Raw genomic sequence first — 12,164 nt, 5'->3', positions numbered from 1 at the left:
AACATAGGCAGTCAGTGTATGTTTCTTGAATGAAAATTCTCAGTATTTTAAGAAAACCCCCAAAATCTTTGCTTTGAGGTCAAGTTCCTGAGTGATTTTGATGCTGCTAGTCTCAGAAGAATAGCAGTACTATATTAATCAGGTTTCACTTTTTGCAAGGACTAAATGCACTTACTTTATAAACTCTTTCATGTGTCACAAACTTTACACCATGCATTTTACAAATGGCTGGTTTATTTATACTTTGGGTGGCAGAATAACTGAGTTTTACTCTCCAGCAATGCTAAAAAAATAATGAGATGATTGGTGTTCTTTTGATCTGCTTGGTGATGCAATAACACTTTCAGAGAGAAGAGAGTTCCACTTAAATATCTGGGGTTTGTAATTTAAAATAGTCAAAGCCTGTAGAAAACTAGATGGAACCATGGTGATTTCAGTGAAGAGGCAGACAGGATGTTCTGGAATGATAGCTAGAGAGTGTCAAAGGTGTTCTATCTTACTGAAAGCAGAAGGAAAACAATGTGCTTTATAAACTGTCATTGATAATGGATTAGTAACAATTCAGTAGAATGAGAAAACAGAAGCAAGTTATTAATCTGGAGATGAAGTTAACTTTCTTAAATTCAAAGAAAAATCGCAAAGAGATTAATATTAATAATCTTGTGCTAGATTTTCATGAGAATTGTTCTTTTCTTTTTAAAATTTTCCTGTCATTTAAGATCAGGTAGACTCTAATATTTTGATAAACGTTGCCCCACCCTCCACCAGTACCGGTGATTTAACTCTGGGTCTCTCACATGCCAAGCAAATGTTCTACTCCTGAGTTATATCCTGGGTCTTTTTTTTTTTTTTTTTTTTTTAAATTTTAAGACAGTGTCTTGCTAAGTTGCCTGGCCTTGAACTTGGATCATCCTCCCTCAGCATCCTAAGTAACTATAAGTTAGGTAGATGTGCCCCATCTACCTGGCTAATACTTATTTTTTAGAGTATGGTTTATTTATTTAAAAACCTTGTTGGACTAAGAAAATTATATAGTTGGGTTGGAAATACCATTAGAGTCAAGTGATCCTGTCATTTTGCCAGAGGTGGGGGTTGGGGGTTGGGGGTTTTACCAGGGATTGAACTCAGGGGCACTAGACCTATTTTGTAGTTTTTATTTAGAGACAGGGTCTCACTGAGTTGCTTAGTGCCTCACTTTTCTGAGGGTGCCTTTGAACTCACGATCCTCCTGCCTCAGCCTCCCAAGCTACTGGGATTATAGGTCTGCGCCACCATGCCTGGCAGATACTGTCATTTTTAACTAATCATCAGACATGTCCTGAATTTAACAAACATGACTTTACTTTTTTTTCTTACTAAAGTTTTTATTAACTTTATGTATTTTTTTTTTTCTCTTCATAAAAAGCCTTTGGGGGTTTGGGGTTGTAGTTCATTGATAGAGCACTTGCCTAGCATGTGAGAGGCACTGGGTTCAATCCTCAGCACCATGTGAAAATAAATAAATAAAAAATATAGGTGTTGTGTCTATATACAACTAAAAAAATATTTTTTAAAAAAGCCTTTGGAATATAAGAATTTAACCAGATGGTCAAAAGTTTGTTGGGATGCCTTTTGAACTAAGTCTATGAATGTTTACAGTTGTGTAGAGGAGAGAACACATTTAATGGTGTGATGATTTTCATTCAACAGAATATTTTACCATCTCTTATAAATTAGTACATATTGCACTAGTTTTGAATTCTCATGGCAACAATTCTAATGCTGAAACATTTTTAAATTTTATGTGTTCAAGGAGAATATAGCTTTTCTTCCTAACCCATGTTTATGCAAATAGCATGATAGACACTAATGATGCAAAGATGGCTTTGCATTTTTACCTCAAAAGGGGTAAAAACATCCAATGCAGAAATTAGGAATTCACTTAACTATATCAAGTAAGACTCTTATATTGTCTCAAAGAATGTTTGATGAATCATCGCACATCAGTGAATTTGTTGGTCTCCCCACATTTCTCCATTAACTATAGTGTTTCTACTTCTTGGAGTAGTATACTTATTAAATATTTTTACATAATTCAGCTAATGTTTGTCCCATGCAAAATGATTAGTTATAGGAGAGTTAAACCTCAGATGTAGTGAATGATCTTTACATCATGTAATTAAATGTACTTTTTGACACTAAAGATTTTTCCTGAAAAATTTAAACCATCTGTATTTAACTAGTGGGTAGCATAATGATTGATATAAAATAGATAAGAAATAGGGTATGTTTTCCTTGAACACTATAGCAGACCTATTCCTTTTATAACCTTAGTCTATGTCTAGACTCAATTTTGCATAATTTCCTACCCTATCATATTTTAACTTTAATCTTTTGTCTTTGAATACTGATTTTTATGATTTCTTGTATTCCTTAATCATATTTTGCTGAGTAGAAGATTAAATGACTGTCCTACTTAAATACATACTTTTTATTTTATTTTTTTAAAATATTTTTTAGTTGGACATGATACCTTTATTTTATTTATTTATTTTTATGTGGTGTTGAGGATCGAACCCAGCGCTCGCATAAGCTAGGCAAGCCCTCTACCACTGAGCCCCAGCCCCAGCCCCCATACTTTTTATTTTAGATATTCTTTCTTAAGTAGAAAATGCAAGTTAATGACAACAGCCATAAAAGAAACACACATTATGCTAAAGTCACGTGTTTTAACATAGGTCTTCACTGTTCATTAAATTACTTGTGGTTCTGGGGTATTGACGAGAGAACAGTTCAGGTCCTCCTCAGAATTAATTGACCTGGGATGAGGATCAGGCCTTAATATGTTTAAAAAACCCTAAGGTGAATCTACTGGGCAGCCAGGTTTGAGAACTTCTGATATATCACTTTAAAAATTGATTCAAAAGGGGCTTGGTGCCCCTTTTGCTCCCTGTTAATATTTTCAACCCATTTCTTCATTTGAAAAGCATTGACAGAATCTTTTATTAAAGATGACACTGTCAGATACATCTACTGTGTCCATCTGCCTACCTCTGCAGCACTGTCATTGTGTGAAAACTTTCATTGTCATCTTCATGACTCCTGCTGTGGCTTCAGCATCCACATAGGGCTAGTCTTTTGGGGCTTGTCTTTCTCATTTATAGAGTCTGCCTTGGCCACTCTCGTTAATCAATATTAGAAAATTTTTTTCTCTAAAATCTTAATCCCTAATTTCATACTCTAAGCAAAACTTTGTTTCTTTATAGTTTTTTTTTTTTTTTTTTTAATCCTTTTTATTCTTTTTCTAAGACAGGGTGTCACTATGTTGCCCAGACTGGCATTAAATTCTTCGGCTCAAGCCATTCTCTCCCCCTTAGCCACTTGAATAGCTGGGACTGCAGACAGGTGCCACTGTTCCCTATTTCTCAGCATATTATTAGATGAGCCTTGCTTTCTGTAGTTCTTCTACTTCACTGATAATGTTGTCTCATTAGTCTACCACCACTGTATAATCTACCTCATGTTGTCTTTTTGTTTCCCTTTCCCCCTAAATTTTATTGCCTAAGAATACAGTCACTCTTACTGTCCTTCCCTCTAAATCCCATCTGGCAATTTTATCTAGTGCTGTTTCTTCATCTGCCAAAATCCCAGCTCTGGTCATGTGTCCAGAGGGACAATTCTATGCCACTGAAGAAAATCCCAACAATAATCATGTTCTCACCACTGGGTTTTAAATCACTGGTTGTCAGTTTGGGGCTATTTTGAACTCCCTTTACCCTGGAGGGCACATTTTGATAATGTCTGGAGACATTTTTAGTAGTCACAGCTGGATTAGTGCCACTGGCATTGAGTGGGAGAGGCCAGGATTATTGCTGAACATGACTTTGCTGTCTTTCTTCATGCTCCTTCATAGCAAACCTGCATTCTCTCTCTGCTAACCTCCTTTGTAGCCCCTTTTATTTCTTCCGCCTTCTGCATAAGGCTTTCATTTCTATTCTGCTAATAATACTTTTATCAAAGTGAATTATTAGTTATACCAAATACAGTAGCCATTTTTGTTTCCTAGCAACTTTTGACACAATTGACCTCCTTGTTCCTGAAAACCTTCCTTTGATTTGTTGTAACCCACTTCTCTGTTTTTGTTTTGCCTACTGCACAGTCCTGTTTCTTCACTGATTTATTCCTCCTTTTGCCTTACATTCTGCATATTGAACTGTATAGAAGTTTTATTGACTTTATAGAGGGTTTAGTGTTAGATCTTTTCTTTCCACTGAAGTCTTTCTTTACCCATTTTAATCCAGTCCAATGAATTTTAAGCATGAATCCCCTGCTGTTGGCTTCCAGCTAACACAATCAGCCCTGGTAACCCCCTGATGTTTATCTGGCAGCCTATCTTGACCTTTGTCCTAAGACTTGTGGACATCTTAAACTCAGTGTGTATAAAATGAAATTCTTGATTTCTTACCTAAAATCCTATTTTTCCTCCATTCAGACTTTCCTGTTTTGATGAGTAACTCTCAGTTACTTAAGCTAACTCCTTGGCAACATTCTGTTCCTCTGTCTTCTCACCCTACCTCCGTTGAACTAAGCAGTAGTATGGTCTACTATATCCCCAAAATATAGCCCAGTAGCCTGTATGTTGTGTCTTTTTCACCTGGAAGTTTGTGTTACGTTTCCCTACCTCCATTCATATTCCCCACAAGATGGCCAGGGTGAGATTTTTTTTAAAATGCATATCAGAGTACATCACCTACTTTTCAAACTCAATTGCTTCTCAGTGCATTTGGAGTAAAACATAGTTCTTTAGGATGCTCCTTCTCCCCAACCCTGTCAATTTCTGACCCATTTCCCTGGGTGGTTTTCCTTTTAAAAATCATTTTACCTATAAAACAGACACAAAAGTATCTTTATCAATTTATCATGTGAGATTCCACCCTCCTCCACAGTTTAAATTTCATGAATGTGAGAATCTTGTTTATTCAGTACACTACTATATCCCTAGTGCCTAAAATAATATATATTGTATTTGTTGGGTAAATGAATAAAATTGTGTGAGTAGAAATGGGATATCTGCAGTATGCTTTTATCAGTTCCCACAGGAAATCAGTAATTTAAAGGTAGTTTAAAGCTGTTTAGTTTTTATTATAACTTTTTAAAAGTATAAGTGTATTAGGACCAATTTGATTACAAAACTACATCAAGTTAGAAGTTTTCATTTTAGTCCCTCTTGATTTTCATAGGCAATATAAAATTCAGAAATAATGATAAAATAGGTAATTTTAAAAACCATACATAGATAGCCATATTGTATTCAAGTTCAAGTATTAAACAGTTGTAACAGCTTGTGTATTTTTTATTATAGAGAGGTAGGTGACTAGGATAAAGATATTGCATACTGAGGCCTGGGGTTGTAGCTCAGTGGTAGAGCACTTGCCTAGCATGTGTGAAGCCCTGGGTTTGATCCTCAGCACCACTAAAAATAAAGGTATTGTGTCCAACTACAACTAAAAATTAAATATTAAAAAAAAAGATACTACATACTGAGACTCCGACCTCTGTCCCCTAGAGAAGACAAAGTAAGGCACTTGTATTGATGCTTCCTCTGAAAATAGCTGCTAAAAACTTCATTGCTTAAAACCAAAACTTCTTGTGCTCATGTCTATCCTCACTTTCAAACTTGAATTCCTTTTTATCACAAGCAAGCTAATAAGAAGGGCCCACCTAGGACATAAATGCTCCAGGAGAGAGTGTTGTAGAGCAGGATCCAGGGTGTGTCTAGAGCAGACTGAGACTTCTCTAAGGCTCCACATGTGCATTTGGAATAAGTAGCCTCCTTTCTCCTTGTTCAAGGGAAAAGGAAGAGTTTGAGAATTAGTAAAGTCTTAGTTTTTGTTAGAGGCAAGCATATTAAAAAATATTAGATATTTTGACCAGTTTCAAAGCAGTAGACTACTAACCACTTATGTTCAAACCACTACTAACTACTTATATTCAAACTAACTACTTATATTCAAACTAACTACTTATAGTCAAACTAACTACTTATATTCAAACCAGTCACTGTAGTTCCCGAAATTATGGTTTATATCCCTGGATACTCATGTGTGACTCATGGAATGAAATTATTTCCCTCTCATTCATTTTGCCATGATACAATGAGGTAATCTTAGGAGAGCCAATAGTTGTCATCTAACAAAAACAGATCTTCAGTATTATAAAGTACTAATTAAATAGGATGAGCATGCCTCTCAGATCCTGTCTAAAAAGAATGTACTTCATTAACAATGAAAAGAATGTCATTATTAGACAGTTACTCTAAAATTCTACTTTATAGTGACCTAGACATGGTACTGTATGAACACCCAAAGATAAGATTGTTTTCAAGAGACAGATAATGAAAAGTCTGAAGTAGTATTAATCGTTATAAAGATCCGAATACCACTACTTACAGAAATGTTCTTAGTATGTTAAAGAAATGCCAGATTCTAATTCATCGCTGTGTTTTTCTCTTTTTGTTGGTCTCCTTTAGGTATTCAAATCTGATTTTGAACTTGTTTTCTTTGATGGTTGATGCAAACATTCCAGATATTGCTCTTGAACCAGATAAAACTGTGAAAAAGGTAATTTTTGTACATCCTTGGCATATCATGTTTAGTTTACTTTTCATATATAAAAAAAGTTTAGGGTTTTAGCAACTCACTTCCCCATATTGTCTCAGCCTGTGAATTATTAAATAATATAAACTAAGAGACCTTTTGTATGATTTTTTTTCAAATTTTAGAATGTACTAGTCTCTCAAGTTGTCTGAATCCAGTTTGTTCTGCTCCCTGCCTTGTTCCTGCCCAAAGAGGATACCATATCTAGAGAGATAGTTTATTACTACAAGCCTTGCTTGCTCTTTGTTCCTTTAACATTTAAAATAAGACTAATGGCACTCCCAAGAGAAAAATGCAGAGACTGTAATATCATATAGGAGAAAACAGCCACTTTTTTTCCTTTCCATCCATACCTTGGATTATGTTTTTGTTTATTTGTTTTGTTACTGTGTCAGAGGGGTAGAGACTTCTTTAACTCAACCTGAAAAGAGAACAGTATTTATGTATGATGTATCATATTGCATTCTACTGTCAAGTATAGCTAATTAAAACCAATTTTAAAATTATATAAAAAAAGAGAAAGGACATCAAAGGAAAACCATCATGTAGTCAGTTTTCCACAGGTATTTTATCTTGAATTCTAGCAAGAGATGGGAGGAAAGGCAGTGGATTTGAAGGTTCTTATCTGAATTAATTTCTCATTATCTAAATCATTGAAAGGAAAGCAATAAATAAAGCATACTATTTATCCAAAGGTAACATAAGATGATATTAGATATCAATATGATATGATTTTCAACTTACAGAAGTATAAAAATCTCTTGAGTGTTGGCACTCTCAGAGGTGGAATTGATCTGGTATTCGTAAAATTATAAAGAGCACCTTAATGCTCTAATTTCTAATATATCTGACTTTGAACAATATTAGGTACCTCTGACTGAACCAAATGAGAGTAATCTTTCCTAATTTTATACATCATTAGCAAACAATGAGGAATTTTAATATAAATATTTTATTATTTAACCATTTTGGAAAAGTATACTTTTATCAAAATTCTTTTTCTTTTTTCTTCTCAATAGCACATTGACTTTTCCCATTTATTCATTTTTTTCAGCCAGCACTATTCAATAAAAATTAATTTTTTCTTCAGCAAAAAATAGATTATTTACCACACTACTTTTGGGCATGTCCTATTTTTTAATCATTGTATTTCTTTTTATTGACTAAAGCTCATCTATCAGGAAATACAATTGGTTGATGAAAATTTCTTTAGCTGTAATCAATGACTCTTCTATTTCAAATGTTGCTTTTTTTTGTTCTTTCAATCTGTTATATTCAGGATCTTTTTGCTGTTTATTTTAAATCCATTTATCTGATGTCTGTCATATGTTCACTTTTCCTTGACTACAGAATGTTCAAAAGTCATTTATGAAAGTTCTAGCAGTATTTGTCAAATTGAGTGAGGCAGTTTGTTTGGCTAGTTAAGCAGTTTTCTTCTGCTTCTTATTAGATCCATCTCTGTCTATTTTAGGAAGTCCCGAGAGTTCCCTGTTGTTACCAGCTATCTTTATAATATTGTGTTTTAAAACATAAAGCAATTCATTTCATGATAAAAGCAAAGAATAAAAGCATCATATTTAGTCATTTTTATTTTAGCCTAGAGTTCTCTAGTTGTTTATTATGGTTTCAGTTAAGTAAATCTTTATTTAAAAAAAAGCATTTGGGCATATTGTTTCTTAAAAGAGTATTATAATTTTTTTTTTATTTTCTGATGTTTTATCAATAATGTGAAGTCATCAGTTTCAACGTGAACTTGGAATTTAAATAATATAATATTGAAAAATTGGGATTGGCTAAAATTTATGTTTAATATTGGTTGATATTTTTCAAGAAATAGATTTTTATACTTTGATGATTATGATTACTAACACTATTTCATAGTGTTACTAATTGGAAAATTTTCACAGTGGCCTCAAATCAAAGCCAGCTAGAGAAACAAAATAGTGTTTGTCTTCAAAGAAGTAGATTATTCATATTATTTGAGTGATCATAACAACATGACAATGATACTTTTTTGTCTCCATAACTTAATATAGTATCAATTTTTTTCAACTTTTTGGAAACAGGTTATGTGACATTTTTGTTAATTAGAATTATTTATTTTTTTTGAAAATATGGCTGTCCAAAAATGTGAGATGGATTTGATGAGATTTAATAACAAAATATGGCATTTCAAAAAATAGCAGAAACAGGAAAGTCTTTCTCTGACCTCCTACCACTCTGTGCTAAAGCAGGTGGTAAAAGAATTCTCTGGCCAAAAATAGTTCATAAGACCACCATTTCAGAGTGGGCCTATTCCAAACCTGTGAAAAAGAAATGTCACACAATGATGCCAAGAAAAACCTGAACAGAGATTCAGCTTCCTTCATTTTGTTTCCATTTGATCATACCCTTTTTTGTTTGTCTAATCATATTTCTATACAACGATTCCATTTTTTATCATATTTAAGATAAGATATATACAGTTTTTTCTGTTTCTTAGTATCTTCATATTCTGCAGGCTCCTGTGTTGCATAAAGCATTATATTACATATTATAAATAAATTTATATTACTTTGTTAATATTTTAGGGCGGGTGTGGGGGTTCACTGGTAGTTTAACCCAAGGGCAATTTACCACTGAGCTATATTCCCAGAGTTTTTTTATTTTTGAGACAGGGTCTTGCAAAGTTTCCCAGGCTGCCTCAGCCTCCACCATAACTGGGATTATAGGCCTATGCCACCACACCGAGCTAATATGTTTTTTTATGTAGACATCACGGCCATGAAACTCGTGATGGGTGAGAAATCTTTTCTCCCCCTACAGGATAAAAATTTTACACATAAAGTTATAAGTCAAAAGTGTTAATTGAGTGGTTATTATACTTTAGTGTGTCATGCAGTGCTTAGTTCTGTAAGAAGCTTACTTAAAAAATTATTTTAATTCTTTAAAGCTAATCATTTATAGCAAAGGTATCTAATAAAAATAATACATACTGTTAAAAACAAAGTATTGTGTTGTTAGTGTAACTAAAGCTTAGTGGATAGAATAATTTTCAGCAATGAGCAAATCAATCTTATATGTGTGTAAATATAATGTTTATGATTCCTACAAATATTAGCAAGTATTCATATGAAATATTTGTCATGCAAAAATAGAGATGTTTATGTAACAAATGCCCATTACTCATCAGTCATTTATAACAAATGTTAATCTTTTACCTATTTACATTAGATCATATTTTATTAATGAATGAAAATGCTGTACTCAGTATTAAGTTGTGTCCATTCACATTTTTTAATAAGGGTAATCATTCTTTCATACTTTGGGCATCATTTTCCTATGAATGTATTCTGTACTTTATTCATTTACTCTAGTATTTTTTTGCTCTCTATTGTCTGTGAAGCACTGTCATAGTGTGTTTGTCATAGAAAAAAATATATGATAAAAATGTCCCTGACTTCAGGGAGCTTATCTTCTAGTTAATGAAACAGACAAGAAATCAGTAAGTAAATACTATTAGGTAAAGGTCAGTGTTATAGGGAAACTAAAAAGGATGAATTTTGAGTTGGAATTGACATTGGAGATTTTAGATTTGGTAGCCAGGAGAAGATATGAACTCTTTGGAGAAAATTCAGAGATATTTTATAATCCTGTGGTCTAGAGGTAAGACTTCTTTTAAACTTCTGTAACACTGGGATGAAGGAACCTTAGAACATTTGATACTTAAAAAAATATGTATTCTCTACCAATTATTAACTTTGCTTACTAGGGTTAGGGTAACTGAAGGAAAACAGTACCTTCAAGGAGTTTTAGATGTCTGCTTTTTTATACGACTCTTTAGGAAAATAAACAAAACAATAAATAGAAGACCGAGTGCAGTGAATAAGCATATAAACATGATTGCTGAACTGCCAGTGCTTTTTAATAAAAAAATAATTTTTAATAATTAAATTTTTAATAATTAAAAAAATTAAATTATGGTAACAAGGTTATTCAGAGTAATTTTAGGTAACTATTTTGTTTTGAAGAATTAAATGTATGTTTCTCTAAATTTATGTCTTACTAAACTTTAAAACAAAGGATTTAAATATAAGCAGCTACAAAACAGCTGAGGATCTATTTCAAATGACCTGTAAAATTAAATCACCTTTGATGCCTATAAGATTAACAAGTATACAAATCATAGTGCCTATTCTGATGGAATTTTGGCAATGTAAGTGTTTGGGATTTTTTGTGGTGGTGTTTTTCTTTTTCCTTTATAGTAATTTGTCATGTTTTACTTCAAACAATTTCAGCATTCTCTTTTAGCAGTAGTTGGATGGTACTTCAGTTTTTATTGTTTTTGAAAAAACTACTCTTTTAAATTCTTGTTTTTATTCAAGTAAAGGATTTTTGTTTAATTTTAATGATGCTCAGTTAATAAATGAATTCAGCAAGAAAATGTTTACATTGAAACTTTTCCTTTCATCCTAATGAATCAGATTTGTTCCTTTGTTGTAATCACTTTGTGATTAAATTATTTTAAATTGGTTCAGGAAAAACTTTCTAATTCTAATTTTTTGAATAAGAAGAATTTCATGACTCTGCTTTTCTTATTTTAATGAAAGTTGTTATTTTAGAGATGCTAAACACTAAATTATTTTAAACAAAGATCTTTTTTTTCTATGTTAATGTTTAGTCTTTTAAATGTTGTATTTTGAGTTATGTAAGGGTAAAGATTAGTTATAACACTGTGTTTCTTATGCAGGTGTATATAGCTTAGTCTTGTGCTGAGGGTTTTGTTTCAGAATAGCATTGCACACCTAAGAATGTAGGTGCCAAAAGAGTGTAAGTTAATTTTAATTCTTGTGCCAAAGGAGTCTTATTAAGGAAGTTGGGGCCTAATCTCATATGATGGAGATTAGGGCCTACTTTTTCTTCTATTAGACACAGGGTCTCTGGTTTTATTCCTAAATCCTTGATCCATTTCGAGTTGAGTTTTGTGCATGGTGAGAGACAGGGGATTAAATTCATTTTGTTGCATATGGATTACCAGTTTTCCCAGCATCATTTGTTGAAGAAGCTACCTTTTCTTCAATGCATGTTTTCGGCTCCATTGTCTAATATAAGATAATTGTAATTTTGTGGGTTAGTCTCTGTGTCCTCTATTCTGTACTATTGGCCTACCAGTCTGTTTGGGTGCCAATACCATGCTGTTTTTGTTAATATTGCGCTATAGTATAGTTTGTGGTATTGTGATGCCACCTGCTTCACTCTTCTTGGTAAGGATTGCTTTAGTTATTCTGGGTCTCTTATTTTTCCAGATGAATTTTATGATTGCTTTTTCTATTTCTATGAGGAATGTCATTGGGATTTTGATCAGAATTGCATTAAATCTGTATAGTGCTTTTGGAAATATGGTCATTTTGATAATATTAATTCTGCCTATCCAAGAGCAAGATAGATCTTTCTATCTTCTAAGATCTTCTTTGACTTTTTTCTTTAGGGTTCTAAAATTTTCATTATATAGATCTTTCACTTCTTTCATTAAGTTGATTCCTAAGTATT

At 32.8% G+C, this 12,164-nt stretch overlaps 1 protein-coding gene across 1 annotated transcript in view; it reads left to right on the top strand.

Moving 5' to 3' along the window:
• Window positions 1-12,164, top strand: part of Pik3c3 (phosphatidylinositol 3-kinase catalytic subunit type 3) — a 121,257-nt gene that overhangs the window by 92,974 nt on the left and 16,119 nt on the right. Inside the window, exon 23 of the mRNA XM_027935728.3 lies at window positions 6,509-6,599. Within this exon, the coding sequence (XP_027791529.1) occupies window positions 6,509-6,599 (91 nt within the window). The remainder of the gene's footprint in view (window positions 1-6,508; window positions 6,600-12,164) is intronic.

The sequence above is a fragment of the Marmota flaviventris genome, chromosome 16, assembly GCF_047511675.1.
Source record: "Marmota flaviventris isolate mMarFla1 chromosome 16, mMarFla1.hap1, whole genome shotgun sequence".
NCBI classification, from domain to species: domain Eukaryota; kingdom Metazoa; phylum Chordata; class Mammalia; order Rodentia; family Sciuridae; genus Marmota; species Marmota flaviventris.
Note: the sequence above shows the minus strand (reverse complement) of the source record. Positions and strands in the feature narration are given on the sequence as shown.